Genomic DNA, 23,577 nt, shown 5'->3' with positions numbered 1-23,577 from the left:
CCTCTTCATAATCAGCTTATCCAATGTGAGCAGGAACAATGGTTCTGTGTGCCTGGCTGGCCCCGTTCTTCCTCTCTCATGACAGGGGCCTGGCTGGCTGGGTCTTTGGGGCTGAGGGCAAACTCATCACATTGTCGCTTACACTATGTTGGTGGCTTTTAGAAGCTGTGCCATCTCAACTTGAAAGAGGAGCCGGAAGGCTCATCTCTAAAAGCTGCCTTTGATCAGCAAATCGTAGTCTCAGCACCTCAGGGACCTAAACCTTGTGTCAACAAGAAGAGACGGCTCACCCAGGACTTTCACAACAATATCTGGGAGTGCTGCACTCCGAGAATAATGTCACAGGACCGTGGAGCGCCCCTACTGAACTCATCTGGCCTCACATCTCCTCGGAACCTTTTAAACACTTGGTTCCAGAAAGCATGACAGAGTCACGGGCTTGAAAAGAGCTGCGCTTGCTGATCCTTCAGAGAATCCACGGCCTGAGGCCATCCCAAACTGACAGCTTATTGTCTTTGAACATTGTTTTTTGTAGCGTCACTATTAAAATAGAGACTCCCAGAATTGTTTGAAAAAGTGAGCTGGGCCATGGCTTTCCAGTTAAGGTGAGACAAGAACACCATCGCTTATCTTCCGAATGATGCCCAACCTCGAGGGTGGCATGACCTCGGGGCGAGGCACAGGCATAGGCAATGGGTAGGCCCCGAATACAAACACAGGCATCACATATACCCTGCCTGATTACAAAGCAGATCCAAGGCAGCCGCGGGCTGTAGACGTGTGCATACATTTTTAAAGGGAGGAAATGAAGACCAAGGTAAATGTTAGGTAGGGAAGAGTATGCTGCAGCCAGGGAGGTGGTCCGCATACAGGGCGCAGGTTGGGAGGGCCTGCCTGGCTGGGCAGATGGCTTCACAGACTCGACTGTCAGTCTGCTCCAGCAGTCAACGTGAAAATCACACCCGAGCACTCCATGACCCCGAGGGTCCCCAAGGGCCAGTGCTCGTTGGCCTGAGAATTTTCTTGGGGATTCTTCGTCCTGATTCAGGATGGTGCCGCAAGATCAGAGCTGGAGCCTTGACCTGAATCTTATTTTTAATGGGTGACTACCATTAAATTCTGTGGTCTCCAATGGCCGGGACACGGGAATTGGGCTCTGTTTCAAACATCTGTGACTCATCAAGCTACTCTCTAGGATGGGAGAGTAAAATTCACCTGACGCATAACCAGGTATATCACATAGACATAAACAGTCAGTAAAAATTAGGTCTAACAGCTCATTCAAGTCAAGCTCGAAACTGTGTAAAACGGAATGCGTCACCATCCCTTCGTGGTTCCGACAAATTTCAGAGAAGCGCTAAATGTTCACTGTCACTCATCCCGTACCCAATTTAGGACAAACGATGGTATGACCCCGGGAAAAAGATGGCCCGGCTGAGTCTCCTGGTAACGAATTTCCCAGTCTGCACGCAGTGAGCATTTGGGAATCTCAAACAGGAAGGCGGACATGTGGGTTTGATCGGCTCCCTGCCACCTCGCAGCCACCTGTGAGGGGGGCCCACAAATGGGCAAGGGACACTCTTTACTAAACACTTTCATTCCTCTCGTCCGTGCTCTTATATTACAATAATGTGGTGCAGACATTTTATACACCCGTGTGACATTTTATCTTCCACAATCAGACACAGCGCAAAAAATACTTCTAAGAGGGCCTTTAAAAACAAGTTCGCTATCTCTAATGCTAACCCTCACGTATCAAACAGCGGGAAATCACTTTGTTCTTCTAAGATATACTTAAGGCTATATAAGGAACAGTTTAAAATGGTATACTCAGAAATGGAGTTAGATAACTGAATATTAGAAATCAATTATACAGGAATCGCCAGCTCTTTTTTATTTCTAAAAAGAGTTATTTCCATAGGGAAATTATTTTAGTCTTCTTTGAAAATACAATTGAAAGGAGCACCTGCAACTTCACAAAAATGTTGTAATATAATATATGGCCATTTAAATACATTCCTCTAGCCCCTAGAAGTCATCCACACGCTATGTAGGCAGTGAATTGGTTTTTTTAAGAAATAAAACACATCACAAGTTATACTTATAAAGACGTGTTACTGCTAAAAGCACTCACTTACTAGTAAGAGTTGCTCTCAGAGCACATTACCATGCCACAGAAGACCAAATGCCTTTATTTTACTATTACCTTTTGCTTCCTCTGAACATTTTAACCCAGCCAGATCACTCACCTTTGTCACCAGACCGAGCTGAGAATGTCTACTTCCTAGAGCAGTGATGGCGAACCTTTTGAGCTCGGCATGTCAGCATTTTGAAAAACTCTAACTTAACTCTGGTGCCGTGTCACATATAGAAATTTTTTGATATTTGCAACCATAGTAAAACAAAGACTTATATTTTTGATATTTATTTTATATATTTAAATGCCACTTAACAAAGAAAAATCAACCAAAAAAATGAGTTCGCGTGTCACCTCTGACACGCGTGTCATAGGTTCGCCATCACTGGCCTAGAGTCTGACAAACCTTTACAGTCTGGAGTTTACAAAGCTAAAACTATTCAAAAGGATGTACTGAAAGCTCTCATATCAGCTAACACAGAGGTACCCAAACCATTCTGAATGACTGCATTTCTGCAATAACTAGTTTTCCCATATAACTACTGGAATGGAAGGCCACTTCACTTGAATATGCAAACTATGATATGTTTAGAAATTATATCATGTTTCAAAATGATTTCCTTATTGTGTTGTGGGACCTTGTATCGTAGAAACAAACAAGGTTTATATGAAAAGTGCTGTCACAGGTGCTTTAAATACAGGTGTGTTGAGACCAATCCATTCCTTAGCACAGAGGCAAACAGTCCAAGGAGATAAGAGAATTTTAACATAAGATGGTCTCAGATAGCCATGCTTAGGTAAAGCAGAACATCTCTTGAAAACTAGAAAATGTGATTACTAGTTAACATGATAAATTCTACGAGGCTGACAAAAACTACCAGGAAACCAATTCTGCTACTTGTGGCCCATGGCTGTACCAGAAAGGATCTTTCTTTCTGAAGTCGGCAGGCCTGTTCCGAAGGGCATGTCTCTTAATGACCTTCATTAACTTCTGTGTGGTTGCCTAAGAATTGTCTCTTATCCAGAAAAGTTTAACACAGGCTCAGTGGAGACCGTGTTTATTTAAGTTTGTTGGAAAAACATTCCTATCATTTCAAGAATGACTAAATATTTTTCATTCACATAGTTAGCATTCCAGACTGTTTTCCTGCCTCTGTTGATTAGATGAAAATTAGCAGGCCCGGGTCTGAGCTATTAGCTTCAATTATTATCTTAGTAGGAGAATTATGAGACTCCCAGCAATAATGCCCTTTTAGGTGTGGGAAACGCAGAGCAGGGGCAATAAAGTGGAACCTTCGCCCTCGCAGGCCACTTCCACAGGAAACACGGGGCGGCTGTGGCGGCCGCACATCAGAGCAGAGGGCTGGCGAGCCGTGTGTTGCAGAATCAGCTCTGAACAATGACATGCTGAGGTTATTTGAAATACCTACAGGCATTTAAAATTACCAGGTAAAATCCAAGCGCTATGAAACTCATCCACGACCAATTTCTGATTCTTAGGTTCAAGCCCTGGGGTGACACATGCTCATCGGCTTTGCATTTGTTACTCTCCATATGACCTTATTTGGACAAGCAAAAAACAACAAAAATAAACCAGACTGTGCTGCTATATTTTAACTGCCATTTATGGAGCTAGTTTCCAGGATATGTAGAGTTAAAGGGTGAACCAACATGCCTAAGAGAGTTTGGGATATGACGGGTATTTTATTACTTTTGGCCCACTCAGGACAGCACAGTCTACGGGACTGAAGCAATACCACCCATAAACTGAGTTTTGGTCCCCGGTATGTATCAGAATGTTACTATCATGTGACCCTGCGGCATCTCTGACTTTGCTGCCTCTGGGGTCAGCCCAACTATGCTGGACTCCTCGCCACAGAAGCAGTAGCTTAATCATTTGAGATACTGCTCAGTGAGGAAGTCTTCTGGGCTGAAAATATGTTTTCTTCTTTGAAGAAATTCCCACCCAGATATGTGCCTGGTACAGACTTTTCTGGCAGCCCGGTAGAAATCGCATTTGGAGGGCGTCTTGATTCAAACTCTATCATCAACATTTACAGGAAAGGATATAGGGCTCCTGTAAAATGAGGATGGAGGAGGAGGATGAGGAGGAGGAGGGAATATCTGACAGCTCACAGACTTCCAGCCTGTTAAGAGCTCAGAACACAGCATGCAGTCTATTGGGTGAGCTGACACTGAAGTGGCTACTAAATCTACAGGGTTGTCAAGAGAGGCCTAACACCCTCTCTTCAACACCTTCCTGAGAAGGACCAGGACTCCCCAGGTAAGGGATCCAACAAGGGAGGGGGCAGGAAGAAAGAGAGCTGACTGTCTGGCTCAATCCCATTTCATCCTAAATCCAGAGAATTAGAAATAATCCACACACAGGAAACATCTTAGTCCTCCACTTCAAGAGTTAATTCAGCTCAGTTTCAGATAACAGCTCTGCGAAAACACTCACTTTAAGTTTTCATTATAGAAAAATTAAAAAATAATACTGAAGTATATAGAATAAAATGATGGACACTCGTATACCCATCACCCAGCTTTGACAATCTATGAATAATTCTTTGATTTCCTGTCTGAAATGGGAAATGGATTTTGCTTGTTTCAGAGAAACAGAAATAGTAGAAAGGCAACTACCCATTCACCAACCACGAGTACAGAGTTGATTTACTGGCAACCAAATCGTAACATTAAATGTTACCCTGTAAAATATCACCTATGTTGTTCTAAGTTCTTGACAAGTGATGCTCTTGGTATTGGCTCTGAAATCCCCAAGGTCATAAACACCATCACCTGCTCCCAGCAGGAGCCTGCACATACTAGGCCTGAAGACCACGCAGACCACAGTGGCCCCCTGGGTGGATCCAGTCACAGCTTCAGGTGAGAGCAGACCAAGCCTGACATCAAGACTTCAAAGTGATGATGGAATTCTTCTCTCCCACATCAGGTGGCACAGCCAAGCTGGCCTCACACTGGTCCCCACCGCCTGCATTTTTCTTGTTGAGTCATCATGGGCATGTCACATACAACTTGCGACCAAAAATTCCCTCCCCAAGACCTTATCTTTATAAAACAAATTTTTTAACAGAAAACGGTGCTCTGTCCCTAGGGTCCCTCTGACATTATGAATCAGCTTAGGTAGCATTTATGCCTAATCTTATTGGGGGGAAAATTAGCAATTAGCTAACTGTGATATTAAAATAAAAATCCCCACGCACCAAAAGTTCGAGGGTTTGATTCCCAGTCAGGGCACATACCCGGATTGCATGCTCGATCCCCAGTAGGGGGTGTGCAGGAGGCAGCCCATCGATGTTTCCCTCTCCCTTCCTTTCTAAAAAACTCAACAAAAACACTATTTTTAAAAATCTTAAAAAAAAAAAAATCCTGCCTGTAGAAGTAGCTGAAATAACAATAGTAGCTGTGGCACCTACACACTTACAAGGCATGTCTTATTGAAAAGCAGTATATTAAACGTGACAGTGAGCATTGGCCTTGGAGGGCCTGGGGGAGCCCACTTACACTCTGTGACTCCGCACTTCAGGGGCCGAACGGGGAGGGAATAAACCACACTTCACAAACCATCCGGGGAGGCCCCCAACAGCCCCTGGAAGCGGATGAAAGCTCAGGGCTCTCAGGAGGGGGAGCCGTCAGTCTGACGCTAATTGGTCCAACTGGCCTCTGGACAGGGGGGCCCACGGTGTGCCACACACACTTCATGTAACACTGCGTTCTGGTCTCAAAGTGTGTCTTCAAATATAAATATCCGATCGTTATTCTTTCTTCAAGGTCCAAAAGGCCATCAGCATTTGAGGCTCCGAGTACGAAGCCCCACGTCAGGGCCTGCTGCCTGGCTCGGAGAGGAGTCCGGTGGTGACTGCCTCTCCGGTCTCCCCAGCTCACTCACGCATCATTTCTTGGCAATTCTGAGCACCTATTGACATGCCAGGTGCTGTTTTAGGGATGCAAAATAATACGGTAAATTCCTAGCTCACTCTTCCACTCTACTGGCTTAAAGGGGGATGCCATGCCCTGTTAGTCTCACAGGCAGTGGGCCTGCAGGGTCCAGAGCCTGGGCTCTGAGGACACACTGTCTGCCACTCTCCAGCTACATGACCTTGGGGAAGTTCCATGACCTCTGTACTTTGGAACCTGAGATGTGAATTTGGGATACAGTATCTGCGAAAGAGGGAAGTTGTAAGGACCCAATGATGCTCTTCCAGCACGTAGGCCTGGCTCGCAGTCAGTGTGCAGGAAACGTTAGCTACCGTCCTTAAGGGCTGCAAATAAGACGATGCCAATGGTGCTGGATGCTGAGGGAGACCTAACTGTGCTGCCTTCCCTTTTTTGTTTTTAGTTGTGAGGTGGATTAAGGACGTAGCTTCCATACGTACACGTCAGTGGCAAACCTCGCCTGCTATTCATGCATGCCCATCCTAGCTCTTTCCAAGAGCCAGCAAATAAAAATAATGTGACTGACAAACAAGAGGAGTAGAGAAAAGGCGGCAGAGCAAGTCAAGGACACAATCAGTGACAGACTTACAGACAGGGGTGGCTTATCTGGATACCTGAACTGGGTGTTGACAATAACATGGTCAGACTTAATCAGGAGAGGACTCAAGTGCCAATTTAAAAAGCACTTAGGTACTTGTGAATGAGTTAGCTGTCAGGTAGAGCCTAGCCTTTTAGAGCCCCCAGGCTCACGTCCCCAGGGCTCTACCCAGCACGTTATGCTGTCACTTGGAAGGTATGTATCTTTAACAACAACAGCCACAACAAGGTCCTCCCTCCCTGCGGGTCCTAACACACCATATTTGGGAATGCAGCAATTTATTCAGGAAAAAAATCTAAAACCACAGTCCTGGTGTGGGGTCCTTTCATATCACTTCAGGCTCTGACTACGCACCTTGGGATTGTAGCTAACCGGGTGAGGGCCAAAATGCGTTATGCAATTGTGCTCAGAGGAATTTATTGTGTGGATAAGCTGCATGAACACTAGTGTTTCTGTTTTTCTCTAAATAATGCTGGCTGACTGTTCATTACACATTAACCTTGCTTTTATTTCATCTCATCTGTTTGCCATTCTGAAATCACATTTAAATACGCTGCTGAGAAAAATATCTTCAACTGGTTCTACAGACATTTTTAGGTCCCACAAACAAAGTAATAGAATTCATTCACCTGGCATTATTTTGTAAGTTCCTCCTTATTATTAATAATAAATTACCTCGTAGTTAGTGTCATGATCTTAAGCTGCGTACTGTTTTTCCACCCCACACCAGAAGAATTTGTCTTCCTACTACATCTTAAAATGAGAGGTTACTGGAGAGCAAATACCATCTTACATAAGACTCATTACTTAACTCAGTCAAAAACAAAAAACAAGAAACGCAAGATAAATTAGTTCCCTGAGAACGAGACGGAGGAATCTCTTAAAAGGTTTCATGCAGAGCATGAAGGGGGCAGAAAAGAGCAGGAACCAGAAGAACCTCACGACCTGAGGCCTGAGAAACAGATCCAGGACATCCTGGATCCTGAAGGCCTCCTTCCCCAGGTGGCAGGAGAGGACAGGTGGGCGATCACATCGCAAACACCTGGGGGACCTACAAATGATTTCCTTCCCGTGGCCACACTCCTCTCTCTCCCAACACAGGGGCCCAAACCAGAGATGATGAGAGATTAGAGAGGGGACCAGACACCGGGGCCGGAGTAAACTGAGCTGACATTTGGGAGCAGGGTCAGCAGACAACCATGTAGCTGAATCCGACAGACTTCAGTGTATCCCAGCTCGGCCACATAATGGCAAGCAGCCTTGGAGGAAATGACCTAAACCTCCCTGAACGCTCATTTCTTCCTAACAGGGACTCACGAGCAGGCCTTCAGCACCGTGCTGCTGGGAGGATTCCCTGGAACCAGGTACACAAACAAAGCACTCGCCCCACACAATCTGAACGTGGGCAGCCTTTGTTTCCCGGCTTAAATTCAAACAGCCTGAACGTCTTCTGAGAAGTTAACTAGGAGTTGTCCCTACTCATCTTTGTGTCCGTGGTGTACGTGGATTATGGGAGGTTCTTCCTAAATTTTATGGAGTTAACGGCTAACCAAAGCTGTCATTCTTTTATCAGTGGACGAGTAGATTACAATTCCATGCATATGTTGTAGACACCGAGCTCGAGTGATCAAACTAGCATTTCCTCGCTATGCAAGCTACAGGCGTGAGAACCAATCAGTTAGTTTCACATACATTTATTTCTACTCTCCTCTACTCACCACGATAAATACGCTAACGATGATGACGAGCACAAAAGAGTTGCCTGCCCTCCATCCACTTTCAGAAAGGCCCTATCTGTTTTCTTAATAAGTTTTCTCAGTTTTGCTTTCCATGTATGATTCAAGATTTGTGAAGTTAAGGAGTTAGTTGCTTAGCGGATGCCATGTTTCTGCTTTTGATTGTTCTTACGTTATCACGCACACGTATACACTTAAATGTTTCAAGTTGACAACAGACTGTCCCTAAGAACAGATGGTCCCGCTGTTATCTGTTGTGACAAGGCAGGCTTGTAAAGCCAAGTGTCCACCAGACACACATATTCCTGTCCACTCCTTTTCCAGGACGGACACGCTGCCTTCAGGGGCTGGGAGGAGCGTACACGTGAGGGAGTGGGTGACGGCCACTCAGCCGGTCCTCTGGAAGCGACAGAACCCGGAAGTGTGGCAGCTGTGCTCCGAGTGGAGGAACGGGGAGGGAATTGGTGATGTCGATAGAACTGGAGTCCTCCAATTTCCATTTTTATACGATTTTTAAGCTCTTCCATAATGCTAACCCCTCAGAGGTTAATGAAGCAAGTCAGGCAGACTCTGACGTCTGCGTTTATGAAAATTTAGGTGGAAGCAAAAGACTTCTTGACAGAGGACTTAGTCTACTGAATGAATTTCTGAAAAGAGCTGTCATTTCCTTAATAGCTACTTTTAAAAATGCTAGAAGGATCCATCTTCAACACAGATTAATTTTTGACCCACTTCAGTTCACTTTACCATGCAAATGTGCTTCTGAACGACAAATACTCTCTATTGGGCCTGTCAGTGTAAAAATTCCATCCCTTTTCTGTAGTAACCGCGGTGGACAGTGTGTGTGAAGAACCTTCCCAGGACATGGGAAATGGAGGGAGATTGGGGTTCGGAATACCTCAGGCTCCTCTCCTCCCAACAGGATGACAGGGAGTGAACGTAAGAACCAAGACATCAGTAAAAGCCCGAGGGCAAAGCCACAGTCTCATGAAATTTGAAATAGAAAGGATCCTCGGGGGCAGGGCAGCAGGCAGGGAAACCCTCCCCATGGCTCCAGGTGCCTTTTCTAGCCCCAGGACTCCCGGGCCCCGGGAGGCATGACAAGTCGAACATGCAAGGCTGGACTCATGGGCTGGTTTCCCATTTTATTTCACTGCACTAACCTTCGGATGTTAATTAGACTTCAAGGGAACTGCATGAAAATGTACACATGCTTGTAAATTATTCAGCTTAGCCTATCTGCAGTGGTAAAATAAAGACCCCGTGACACTCACTGTAAATGTGCAATACTTCTCCAAAATGATAAATTTATCTGCTGCCGGTAACAGCAGGAAGCAGACGTTATGCCCAAGGAAATAAAAAACAAACAAGAACACTTTGGCAGAAGCTCATTCAACACGAGACATATGCCAGGGACTCATTAGAACCGGCAGGATTTACCTTCGCACACGGGGCAGCACTCTCCGGGCACCTTGACGGGGTTCATGCAGCTCTGCCCGCAGACCGTGGCCACGCAGTGGGGCTCCCCATTGATGCACTGGCAGAACGTGCAGTCGTCTTCCCGCCACCGGTCTCCGTGGGCGAGGATCTGGCCGTTGGCATAGCAGCCGGCGGGATTATTAAAAGGATACACCGGATCTAAATGAAAACAAGAGTTCCCAGTAAAATCGACGGCATTCTACATCGTTTCTCTGTCTGTACCTACAGACGGTTTCCCGGGTTCTACTTATCAGCAGTTCTTTTCCAGCTGTGGTCCACAGGAGCTCAGGGCTGCAGGAGGTGTCCCTTGGGGACAGCAAAAGCTGCTATCACACTCAATTCCTGTCCATCCATCCTGCTGCTGCACCCAGGACAGGGGACATATGGCCTAAAAACCAATGCTTGGTGCCCGGCCAGGTGTGGCTCAGTGGTTGAGCATTGAGCTATGAACCAGGAGGTCACAGTTTGACTCCCAGTCAGGGCACATGCCCGGGATTGCGGGCTCGATCCCCAGTGTGGGGCATGCAGGAGGCAGCCGATCAATGATTCTCCCTCATCACTGATGTTTCTATCTCTCTCTCCTTCTCCCTTCCTCTCTGAAACCATAAAAATTTATATTAAAACAAATAAACAAAATACCCAACAAAATGAAAACTCCCCCTCCCCAAAAGCAAAGTTGCACAACACTAGGCACAGAGCTGGGAGCTGGTAATCAGAAAGCTCAGATCCACTGCAGGCTCTGACCACGTCTTCCGAGCTGTCCATTTACACATCAATCGCACCTCAGTTTCACTGCCTGTGAAGCGGTGATGCCCGTCTAACTCAGGGCGTCACTGCTACTTCCAGGAGGAACGGAGCTCCGTCTCATGGTGGCTGGAGGTCAGCATGGACAACGGCGAGGAGAGGGCGGGCTCTCACTGTGGCCTTGCTCAGAACCAGGCTGGCTGAAGGTCAGCAGGGCCACTGCTTGCGCCTGGCGGGAAATTATAAACCTCGCCATAGGTCCCCCGTGAGCTGGCAGCCAAGCAGCGGCCCAGGTTGAAGGACAAAAATAGCTGAGGCCACTGAAACCATGTTTTGTGAGGTTACTGACCAGGACAGACATGCTGCATACAAAACCTCCACATATCATTACCATGAGAGCAACCAGACACATCACTGCATTTTCTTTTTCAGAATCACAGACAAGCTGGTCTCAAGAAGCAAGTGCTGCCGTGCGGGGAGGGAGGTCTACATAGTTGTGAGCATGGTTCTCTGTAGTCTAAAGGGGTAATATGGCATTATAACAAAGAGGCCAACATTTAAAATCAAGCAGCCACCTCGTTAGAAAGGCAATCTACCAGCGATGGAGGCGGCTAAGAGACCCGAGTCAGATACGACTTTATCCATTTCTTATAAAAAAACATTACATGTCCACTTTGAGCCTGGGTCTAAGTCCCAGGAAATGAGACATACCCGGGTCTGTGCCCAGACAACTCACTATGCTGATCACACAGAGGGTCCTATCTGTGTTTTCACACCACCCACTGCCAGGTGGTCTCAGAGTCTACTACCTCCTGGGGGCGCTAGGGAACTCAGTCACGGGGAAGGGTCAAAGTTTGATGTGATTTTTAAAAATCCCCACGGCACCTAAAAAGTGAACCCCCTTTCTCCCATGCTGGCTCAGATAGTGTCTAGTAGGGGAAAGGACTTCGCTGCTATGAACCGTTGTTCAGTGTGAGGGATGCAGTTTGCATACTTTACACGTTTTCAGATCTTCAATATGGTGTGCTAAATATCACTCAAACATCGAAAAGGGTTCTAGGATAACAGAGGAAAGCGTGTCACATGGCATGGCATCCTGTCTTCCCATTTCCTGTGTCAGACGAGACTGACATATCCCACTGCAGACTGAAGGCTGCGGTCCATCGGGGCCAGCAGGCTCGCTGACCTTCCTACCCAGGGACGGAGGAGTGTGTACAGACCAGAGACACAGTCGGGCAGAGCGTGGTGTTTCCGACTTCACTGCCGTCTCTGACCAGTGGCTACTTTTCTGAACTTTCGCATCCTAATCCCTAAGAGGCATGGGTTGTAGTAAATGAAGTTCAGAGTTATCATCCTGAAATGTTTATTATTTCTGAATAGCAGCCATGGGAGGGCAGCACCCGGTGGGGAACATGGAACTATTACTTCTTGGGGGGAAGAAGGGAACATAGAGCAGGCTCCTGAGAGCCTTCTGTCCAGGGCCACACCTGATACTCGGCTGCCACCGCCATGCCACAAATGACCCCGCACTCACCTCCACACAGTCTCAAAGGAGGGGGAGCAGCAGGGTCCTGGTCCCACTTGGCAGGGCGTGGGTGACGGAAAGGACAGGGCGAGTTCCTCTCTGAGCTGGCTGAGACTGTGGGTGACAAGGGCTGCACGCTGCCCTAGCTGAGCCACTCGAGGAGAGCAGGAGTGAAGTCTAGAGCACGGTGAGCAGAGGGTCCCCAGGACTTGCCAAGGAACTGTGGGGACGCAGGGGAGGAGCCACGAGCACTCCCGGGAGACCTCTTGATGCCCCGTGGAGACAGGTGACCTGCCGTCTACCCCCAGGGCACAACTTCCTTTGGGGCAGTATTTCCACAGCCTACGTGGCACTGACAAGTCCTAAAAGACAGAGCACCGTGTCCTGAGCAGGAAACTCCTGCAAAAACCCTCTACTTGGGGGTGAGACGGAACTAGGCCAGTTTTGATACCAGAACTCTGAGCCATGAAGATGCGTATTCCTCTCTAAGGAGCGCATCCCTCACCTTCGCACACTGGGCAGCACTCCCCTTCGGGCACGTAGTACCTCTCGCAGTTCAGCTCCCCGCACTGGGCAGTGAAGCAGATGGCGACGCCCCCTTGGCATCGGCAGAACCGACACTTGTCCAAGCGAAACATGTCCCCGTCGTTATACTCCACGTTGTTGAATACGCAGGCTGGCTTTGTTTCTGGAGGGAGTTCAAACAAACAGGCAAACTCAGAGTCCCTTCTGAGCAGGGTTCTTTTATGTTTCTCAAACAGCCTCTAGAAAAATCTGTCTCTTAGCAGGGGGTTATAACGCCATGAAGATTTGCTAAACTCGATGTAATTTTGTGTAACAGCAATAAAGCAATGTAAAGTAAAACACACAAAACACACTGTCATCCTCTTTGCCCCCAGGAATAGAAATTCCCCTTAGGGAAATCTACACTAAATCCCCCACCCCCACCCCAAACACACACACACACGCGCGCGCGCGCACACACACACACACACACACACGAAATAAAGGGAACCACGTGACCACGACACTCACCCATCTGTGCATTAAAGGGATCATCACACTTGTTTTGTTCAACCATGCTCTGCCTCAAAAATTTACCTAGGTCTTTTCAGAGGCGATATTCTTCTGCCCCTTCTGTGTTCTTACCTGCGTTCTCTTTTCTCTCTCTGAGGAGAAGAAATTTGTAATTTTAAACGTACTTGGCCTTTAACAAAACTCTTTCTATATGCATTACTTTATGCATCCCAGTAACAAAACCTGCAGTTACCCCAAGTTTGGAAGGGAGGAGATCCTAGGTAATTGGCTGAAGTCACACATTTAGCAAACACAGCTCTTCAATTGAAACCCTGTGGACGTTCCATTGTGTTGCAAGGCTGTTTTCTGCTAAGGACTCTCATGTCCTGCAGGTAGAATTCTCATCATGACAACAATGATTCAAATTTTTTTCTCTGCCCTGAAAAACTCACCCTAAATTCATTCCTTACCTCCAATTCTGGGTGACTTAAAAGAACTCCCACCAGACAAAGATATCACAAGAAAAAGAAAACTACAGATCAGTATTTCTTGTGAATATAGATACAAAAATCCACAAAAAATCCTAACAGACTGAGTCCAGTGACATATAAAAATGATTAAATAGCACGACCAAGTGGGATTTATTCCAAGAATGCAAAGTTGGTTTAATATCCAAAAGGCTATTAATGTAGCCTGGCATGTCAACAGAATAAAGAACCAAAAATTCCATACAATCAACTCAATGACACAGAACAATCACTTGACAGTATCACATATCCTTTCATGATAAAAACATTCAATAACTTGGGAATAGAAGAGACCATCCTCAGCCTGATAAACAGCATCTATGAAAACTCACAGCTAATGTCATACTTAGTGAAAGACTGAAGACTTTCCCCCGAAGATCAGGAATAAGACAATGATGTCCACTCTCACCACTACTACTCAGCATTGTATCGGAGGCTCTCACTAAGGCAATTAGGGAAGAAAAGAAATACAGTGGGGCCTTGACTTAGGAGTGTCCCGACTAATGAGTTTTTTGAGATACCAGCTATCTCTCTGCAGATTTTTTGCATTGAGTTAATAGAGTAATTTGAGTTAACGAGCTCCTTAACGAGCTCGGTTGGAATGAATTAAACTCTTAAGTCAAGGCCCCACTGTAAAAGTATCTAGATTGGAAAGGAAGAAGTAGAACAACTCTAGGTGCAAATGACATGATCTTGCATCTAAAAAAAAAAAAATAATAATTCTAAGGAATCTCCTAAAACATTATCAAAACTAATTCACAACTTCAACAAAATTCCAGGGTAAAATTGCAACTGAAATAAATTGTATATCTATTGTACACTAGCAATGAACAATCTGGCAATGATGTTAAGAAAACAACCATTCACAATAGCATCAAAAAGAATAAAGTATTCAGTAGTAGATTTAATAAACGAAGTGTAAAACTTGTACTCTGAAAACTACAAAACATCGTTTAAAGAAATGAAAGAAGGCTTAAACAAATGGAGAGATATCCCATGTTCATGAATTGGAAGATACTATTGTTAAAATGGTAATATTCCTGAAACCAATCTACACAGTCAATGCAATCCCTATCAGAACACAAACTAGTTCTTTTGCAGAAAGTAGAAGCCAATCCTAAAATTCATATGACAATGCAAGGGACCCAGAATAGCCAAAACAATATTGAAAAGAAGAACAAAGTTAGAGGACTCAGACTTTCTGATTTTAAGACCTACTATAATGCTAGAAGACTCAGGATTTCAACCCCTACTACAATGCAATCAAGTTAGTGCGGTACTGGGAAAAGAACAGATTTATAGTTCATTAGAATTAATTACTTACATTTATTGACTTTTGACAAGGGTGCTAAGACAATTCATTGAGGGAAAGAACTATCTTGTCAACAAATGGTACTGGGACAATGGATATGCACATGGGAAAAAATGAGAATGAACCACTATGAATCACATCGCATAAAAAATTAACTCAAGATGAATCATTAGAGCTATGATCTTCTTGTCACAGCCACAACTATAAAGTTCTTAGAAGAAAACAGGAGTAAATCTTTGTGACTTTGGAGTAGGCAATGGTTTATTAGATACGACACCAAAAACACAAGCAACAAGAGAGAAAAAGAGTTAAACTGGGTTTCATCAACTTTTGTGCTTCAAAAAACACCATCAAGAAAGTACAAAGGTAACCCACAAATAGGAGAAAATATATGTGAATCATTTAAAGGAGTTGCATCCAAAATATATGAAGCACTCTTATAACTCATCAATACAAAAATCCAAACTGAAAAACGAGCAAACATTTGTGTAGACGCTGTTCCAAATAAGATACAGAAATGGCCAACAAGCACATGAAAAGATGCTTAACGTCACGTCATTAGGGAATACAAGTCAAAGTCACAGTGAGACACCCCTGCGTATGCTTACTGGCTATAATAAAAAACATACCGATAATGGCAAGTACTGATGAGGACGTGGAAAAATTGGAACTCTCCCACCTGCTGGTGAGCATGTAAAGGGGCAGGTGTTCTGGAAGACAGCGTGGCAGTTCCTCACAATACTAAATACAGAGTTACCATATAACCCAGCAACTCCACCCCTAGGTGTGTGCCCCGGAGAAATGAAAACATATACCAACATACAAATGTTCACAGCAGCATTAGTCACAAGAGCAAAAAAAAAAAAAAAAAAAAAAAAGGAAAGAGCCTCCATGCCCACCATCTGATGCACAGATAAACAAAATGTGGTCTATATCCATACCGTGCAGTATTTCTTGGCCAAAGAAAAGAACGCAGTTCTGACACATACTATGAACACGAATGAACCTTGAAGACATTAAGTGAAAGAAGCCAGTCACAAATGAACTATTGTATAAACTATTTATGTGAAACGCCTGTAAGAGGCGCATCTACAGAGCCAGAAACGTGGATTACTGGTGGGCTAGGGCTGGGGGCTTTGGGAGGAAGCAGGGAGGAACTGCTAATGAATTCCCCAGCGTCGGGGGAAATGGGCTGATGGAAGTGTTTTAAAAATTGATTGTGATGATTACACAATTCTGTAAACACATTTAAAAATAAAACCACAGAATTGTACAACTTCACTTAATGAATTGCATGGTACGTGTTTCAATAAATCTGGATCAACAAAAACCCTCCCAAGCTGAGGAACGTCTCCTGCGCTAACACGCCCTGCTTAATAAGGTGAGAAAAACCGGATTATGATACACACGTCTCCCACGGGCTCATCTGTCCAACATCATTTCTTAATACGTCACCTCGAATGTTCGAAACACTCTCACTGCGTTTTGAGTATATTTACATTTGTATGGTACTTAAGGACAATGACTTTCTCATTTATAACAATCCCGTAGAGAAGACAGAACAAGTATGAACAGCTATGTCTGCAATGTGGAAAGTGAAATCTAAAGCGATTAGGTGACTCGCCTACAGTCACCTAAGTAGTCAGAGCTGAGCTGTGTGTGTATGTTGACACAGGTTGTGAATGTGTTTTACCTCTTCCCCAGTGCTTGCTGGATGTAATATTTCTTTTTTCAGAAGATGAACCATATTCTAAAATAAATCGTCTCTTGGCTCAGAATTCATTTTTATACATTTAGCCACAAAATCTGGGCTGAGATAGGAAGGAACTAGGCAGCAAGGCCGTAAGTTCCAAAATATGGGGTGCCTTTACCATGAAATCTGGATGCTGGGGGTGTGGGTGGGGGCCAAGTACCACACTCCCACACAATGCTGAGCATCCGATCAAAGGGAAGAAAAATGTTTATCAGCCAATCACTAGTTATCACCTAGTTGCATCCACCAACCGCATCTACCACCTGAAGCCACAAGCCTGGGTGTAAGATTTGAAGTTGGGGGGAGATTCTGGTTAGGTACACAGCGGTTCCGATGAAGCTATTTTTACGGTGAGGCCTGCAGAAGTGTAAGCAGGAGGGTGGGCTGATGTGCGGTCTGGGGCAGTCAGGTTTCACTAGTGAACGCCCAGAAAGCAAGGGAGTGGGGATTTGGAGGCGTGGATAGTCTCCAAAAACACGGCCAAGAAAACACGGTCAATTCCTCAGGATAAAAAAATAACAAATCATACAGCATAATGACATTCCTGCTTGATGCTGAGAGATGGATAGAGGCTCTTCAGGAAAGTGCATGCCCAAGAGGCTGGCTGAGGTCTCTGAGGAGCAGCAGCCAGTCCCGCCTTCACCTGCCGGGGAAGGGTGCGAACTCAGCCAGCGTGGAGACATGGAGACGATCACAGCCTCTACAAGAGGGCAACTTAAATGGCTGCGGAGAAGAAAAAACACTGCAGAGAAGGAATTCGCTATGTCATCTGTACTCTTCAGTGCAGAGATGCATACCAAGCGTCTTTGTAGCGACTTTCCGTGTTCTGTGTCTGCCCAATTAAATGTTGTTTCCCAGCTCCGAGATCCCCTCTTCCCTCTTTAATATATTCCAGAACTCCGGAAGGAGAGCCGGCCTGGTGGTACTGACTGTCAATAACCTGGACTGCCTGCCAAGTCATGCTGATTGGCAGCTGGGGAGAGAGATATAATTTTAATGAAGGGGAGGCTAAAATGCAGAACTTCGTATCAGCAGTGAATAAATCCAAAGGGGTACAGTGCTGCTGCTTCTCTTCAATCTCCCAGCAGAACACGGCTAGTGCCTCGCCTCTGCTCTCCTTGCCTCTGTTCTCAGCCGCCTGGGGGTGAGCCAAACAGGAAGCCAAGTGGGTGGACAGCACAGGCCAAAAGAGGGACCACTGTGTTCACAGAGGAGGAACCTCTGAGCATGTCCCTGCAGGTCAACAGCAAACAAACACTCACAAGGACTGGGTTCATGGATAGAAACCTTTTTCCCCCCCTATGGGAGAAGGGAGTTTGTGTGCTGGAGTACACCAAGCAGATATTCTTTTGGGATAAGGGAAAAAGGAGCAATACTTATAAAGGACTGATAAATACTGTATCACTCTTAAGCAACATTAGCTCGATAAGGTCCCAGGAACAGGCTGGGCACTCAATACATGCATATGAGGTAGACTATGTTCTCTCAAAATGCCATATGCTTTCCATGACTCTGAAGACGAGTGTGTCCCCAGACACATTACTGAGCATTATTGCTATACAGACGATGGTTTCTCAGTAGATGTGTTTGCACTAATTTTCTTATTAACAGACTTCAGGTCTGAGTTTTCTAGGCCAAAGTTTTGCAGGCAGGTCACGCTGACTGGGTAAGGTTCTCCTGTGATGGCTCCGTTTTACGTGGTCATTTCTGAGGCCGGAAGAGTCAGGGATTAGCTATGACTCTCAAACCAAAATGTTCTGTTTTATTTAGATTGTTGTCGTGCACAGTGGACTACTGGTCATATCTCAGGCACCAAATGGTATTTCACATTGGACCCCTGAGATTTCCAATCCTAATGCCCCCAGGGATGACAGGGGTGGGCCAGGGTGGGCCAACAGGTGACCCGGGACAGAATCAAGAGCACATACCCCTCTGAGGAAGGCGTCACTGGGCCAGGTGACAGGTGATGAAAGCTTGTGTGTGGGCTGGAGTGGACCCAGAACCGGTTTTTGAAGGATGTCTGGGGTTGCTCCACCCCGGCTATGAAAACCATCCTGTAGGTGATGATTTTGATGATTTCTACGTTTACACAAAAGCAGCTCAAGCACACCATCTGCTCCTTTGGTTTCTAAACAACAGGGCACTCGTTCACCAACACCCCGCGAGTCCTGCCTTTGGCCCTCATCAGAGAATAGCATTCACAACCTGTCACTATCTGGTTGGCAACCCTCCCGGCCTTCCGCCAAAACCAAACCAAAACAAACCAAACAGCAAAGGGAGGTGATGTTTACAGAGGATGTTCTGTCCATCTATTCGTCCAGGCGAACGTTTTCGAAGCTTAGAGGAGTTCTTGAATTCTCTGTGACCGTTTTGTCATCTTGTGTTTTCACACACAAAAAAAGGTAAGCACGTGGGTCATCTGGAGGGCAGCTCGGGAATGGAGCACAGCCCTATAACCTCCGTTTCTGCATGTGGGTTTGCTACAGTAAGTCACCCGCCGCCCTCAGAGCTGGGCTTGTCCCACATCTACTCCTCCGTGTTGGGGAAATTTCCAAATGGAGAGACCACGCCACAGGCATCTAGGTTCCAGCTGTGTGTCCAAATGATGTCCTAGAACTGCTTTCCCTGAGCTGCATTTTCCTAGTTTGCTTTTGTGTTTCATTGAGAAGAGCAGCCACAGGAAACCGGTTTCTGCATTGGTGTTAGAGCCACAGAGCACAACACCGACGGCACCTTCTCCAGTTTCCATGTGAGGAGAGTGTGGCCCTGCCCCGTGGGCCTGACTCCATCGCCCTTTTCACTGTGGCGGCCGGGAGGTCGGGAGCCTGCCTGATGTTGAACTCCAGCGGCTGGACAGGTGGAGGCTCATGGCCTGCTTACTTGTGGGCCCTTTCTTTTTGTCTTTCACTTTCAACCTTTATGTACTAACCTGTGGTTCCGATTCTCTTTTTTCACTCATATTTCCACATTATTGTACCTATTCTCATTGTAAAGTTGCCTCAAATCCTTTGTGTATAAACAAGGCTTTACACACACACACACACACACACACACACACACACACACACAGACCTCTGCTTTTCTAGGTGATGATAACAAATCTCTGATATGCAGTATCCTTTGATGGTAAACTTATAACAACAGTAAGAGTTTCCAGGGGCACTAGGTGGCAAATAAATAAACATCCACACACATACGAGTATGTGTGTTTACGTGTGTATGTTGTGTGTGTGCAAGGCAGGTGTGCGTAATGTGCTTATATATCTCTAAAGAGGTCAAAGACAGATTTTGAGACAGAATGTCCTTAAACAATATTTAGCAGGACGATGAATCTTCACAGTATTATAGTTTCTACTCTCATCTACAAATGAATGATTAATAGAGCAACAGCGACACTGATAGCAGGACAAGAGATGAGACGAAGATCACCCAACAAGCTTATGATGGCAAGAAAGAGGTGCCCTGGAAACACTGCGACTGTGTCTCCTGGCAGATGGCACGGCCTGTTCCTGAACTCAGGGCCCTATAAAAAGTGAGGCTCCGCACAGGGCAGGCCCTGGAGATGAGCCCAGGCCACTGAGGTGGGGGTGTGGTCACTAGCTGTCCGAGTCATATCATATCGGAGCGAGACGTAAGGTGCACATCCAGAGAAGAAAGGCATGAGGCTTGGGTTCCTACACTCAAGAAGCAAGGAAAGAAGCAAGGCCGTCCAGGGGCCACAACAGCAAACTGTGTACCAGAGCTGGTACTTCTAGTGGACAAATGACTTAAGCTCCAAGTGTAGGGCAGAAGATGGAGGACCCCCCCAAACGAACCCCTCCGTGGGCTGGCATTACAACAGCCCCCCTGTAGAGGGAACTAAGATGGTCTGAGTCAGATCACTCATGCACCCACCCAACTACACCTGGGTGTCCTGTGTGAGGCAGACGGTGTGCTAACAGCCCAGATGCGAGGACTGCAAGGACAGACTGCCGGCCTCTGGCAGCTCGGGTTCCAGAGTGAGACGGACCCACACTTGCAGGGTGGTGAGCACATCTGAGATGCTGGGAGCCCAAGGTCAGGAGCCACTATTTCCATCTCAAATGGTATGACTTAAATATTCACAGAAAAGCACCTACAATCAATCAAACCGCAGTGGTACCAGAGCAAACGAGTCTGCCGGGCCATTTGCTGGTGTTTAGCAGACACTACTCCTGGCTGCATGACTGTATGGCTATGGAGAAGCATCGAGAAGAGAGGGATGGAGGTCTTTAAGTCAGGAAGCTCACCTCACCTTCTCTACTCCCTGGAATGTCCAGGACAGTGTCTGTGGATGTGAATAGGAGGTGGGAATACAAAATAGTAAGACTGCTTGCTCTTGAGGGTCAATCCCAAGTGCTTCACATGTAAAACCTCCATTTATGGTCATTCATGCCATTTTACAGATGTGGAAACGGAGGTCATTTGTTCTCTCTTAACCACAAAGCCATCTTGCAAGTATTTCTTCAAAGCAAAACAAAACAACATGTGACCACTGGACTAAAACACTACAGGGCACAAGGGAACAGGACTCAACTGTCCTAAAACCTTTCTTGTGGGGGAGGGGAGGCTCGGGAGGAGGGTGGACAATCTTCTGAGCTGATTTCTTATGGGCAGGCGTTGGTATGTTTCAGTATGTGCAATTTTGTTGCATGTGCCAGTCCATCTTCATTTTCCTTGTTGAGTCTAGGTACTGATGAAGCAATGCGCTACAATTATTGATGTGTCAGTTGAGTTTCACTCTGTGTTTCTTCTGAAAATCCTGATGGAGGGGCCTGGGTTAGGTTCCCCTTTTTTCTAGCATCTAAATTCAATGAACGCCCTGTCCCCAAACACCGAACCCTCTCACGCAAGGTGAAAGGGAGAGGTGGATTCTATTTGAAGGAATCCTGTGACCGGAGAATCCTATTTCTGGGCCACAGGACGCGAACTAAATGCAGGCCAATGCCAGTGGCCAAGCCCCGGTCAGAGATGTCCTCTCTGAGCAGAAAAATGTGAGCCTGGGGGAACAATGTCTTTTCTGTTTCAACCTGCGGCAGCTCCCCTGGTGTGTCAGTTCCATCCTTTGCCTCCTGGCGGCCATGTAATGAGGGGAGGATGACAGGAGCAATATGATCACAGGTTCTATGATCTTCTTTTTTTTTTTTCAAAAAAATCCTAAAATTGCCATGCTCCTGAAACTGCAGAATATGACAGCTCCATGCAATGTGCTATTACATTTCCAAAATTCTCTTTCTGATGGGTGGGATGATGGTTCCCTAACGTCCCTTACCGCTCGCTGGGACCATAACCAAGCCTCCTTTGGGAGGGAGTGTCTGTCATCGAGTCCCTGTGTATATCCCCTGCCATATATGTAAAAGGCAGAACCGGCTGGATGGAACCCTCCCTCCTCCTCCAGCACCAATGTCCACGCTCCGAGAACAAGAGACCCCACGTACCATTAACACATTCAAAGACATCACAGCACTTTCCAGGAGTCCCATCGCCACGGGAGACTATGCGGGGAACGGATCCCACCTCACACACGGGGAAACCACATAAGCCAGAGAGACACTCGCATCTGAAACCAAAGAAAAGGGAAGGAAAACCCCATGAATAAACAACAACACAGAAGTTGGGAGACCACAAAGTGGCTGCGGCCAGGGAACTCCACGGGATGACCCTGCTCCTGTGTATCCGGTGTCACCGGGGAGGGGGGAGGCAGGAGGGGCTCCAACATAATTTGCATTCCAGAGAACTAAGACTCATCTACATAACATACACCCAGATTTTAAATGTTTACCATTTTGACAGAAATATTCCTAAATAAATGCATGACTTCATTTCTTCTTTAACTAGACCAGCATTGAGCATATCATCTTGCTGAGGACTCAGGGCCATTGTTATGGACATGCATTGTGTTACTCCATAAATCACCGAGGCCCTCGGTCACCGTAGAGCTGGGCTCCCCAGTGCCATGCTGCTGCTCTGTTGCTGACCTGTAGGTATTTCCCAGAGATTTTTCTGGCTCTCCTTTCAACTATTAAGTTATTGGCTTTCCATCTTTTTTCTTTTTTTTTTCTTCTGTGTGTCTAGTAGCACCCTCACCGCACTAGTTAATTTGTAATTGTGTCTAACAGAGGAAGCAGACCCTCACTGGAGGCTCAGAGGCTCTTTGTATATGAAGGGCCTGAGCTTCTGCAAGTGGGCTTTGCAACGCTATTTGGAAGAGGACAGTCTTAATCTGGAGTCTTCTGTGCTGTGTGTGCCTTTCTCACTACTTGCACGAATGAGGCGCTGGAGGGCCTGAAGCTAGCTCTGCGGGCTCGCACCCACAACTTCAACGCTTGCTGTGAGACTGGCCTACACACAGGAAAACAGCAGCAGGTAAAAATGAGAGGAGAAAGCACTGTGGTCCACCGCCTGCTGGTCTGAGAGAATGAAACAGGAAGCAGGAAGGAGAAGTGCACAGCAGCAGGGTGTCAGGATGTGAATGTGATACAGGGGAGGGGCAGAGAGCCCGGCCCTGGGATCTCAGGGGGCGGAAGTGTCGTCAGAGGGTGGAGAGAATGACAAAGGGGGTTCCCAGGTAGACGGAAGTGCAAGGAAGATCTCCTCAGAGAAGACACCTTCCAGGAAGTGTGTGGGTGTTTACGTATGGGTGGGGGGAAGTGCAAGGAAGATCTCCTCAGAGAAGACACCTTCCAGGAAGTGTGTGGGTGTTTACGTATGGGTGGGGGCGCGAGAGGAGAAGGTAACGCTGGGAGGGACTATGAGCGCATTCATGAACTCTGG

General features: G+C 46.3%; 1 protein-coding gene across 2 annotated transcripts in view; it reads right to left on the bottom strand.

Annotated features, from left to right (window-relative positions):
• The window catches only part of CRIM1 (cysteine rich transmembrane BMP regulator 1), a 179,594-nt gene that overhangs the window by 52,447 nt on the left and 103,570 nt on the right, over nucleotides 1-23,577 (bottom strand). For both annotated transcript variants that reach the window (XM_070429003.1, XM_070429004.1), the window contains exons 5-7: nucleotides 22,242-22,363; nucleotides 12,682-12,864; nucleotides 9,869-10,066 (exon numbers count right to left, since the gene is read on the bottom strand). In XM_070429003.1, coding sequence (XP_070285104.1) covers nucleotides 9,869-10,066; nucleotides 12,682-12,864; nucleotides 22,242-22,363 — 503 coding nt within the window. The remainder of the gene's footprint in view (nucleotides 1-9,868; nucleotides 10,067-12,681; nucleotides 12,865-22,241; nucleotides 22,364-23,577) is intronic.

Source organism: Myotis yumanensis, unplaced genomic scaffold (assembly GCF_028538775.1).
Source record: "Myotis yumanensis isolate MYYU_CA2020_CCGP unplaced genomic scaffold, mMyoYum1.0.hap1 SCAF_11, whole genome shotgun sequence".
NCBI classification, from domain to species: Eukaryota; Metazoa; Chordata; class Mammalia; order Chiroptera; family Vespertilionidae; genus Myotis; species Myotis yumanensis.
This window is presented reverse-complemented; position numbering and strand designations above follow the sequence as displayed.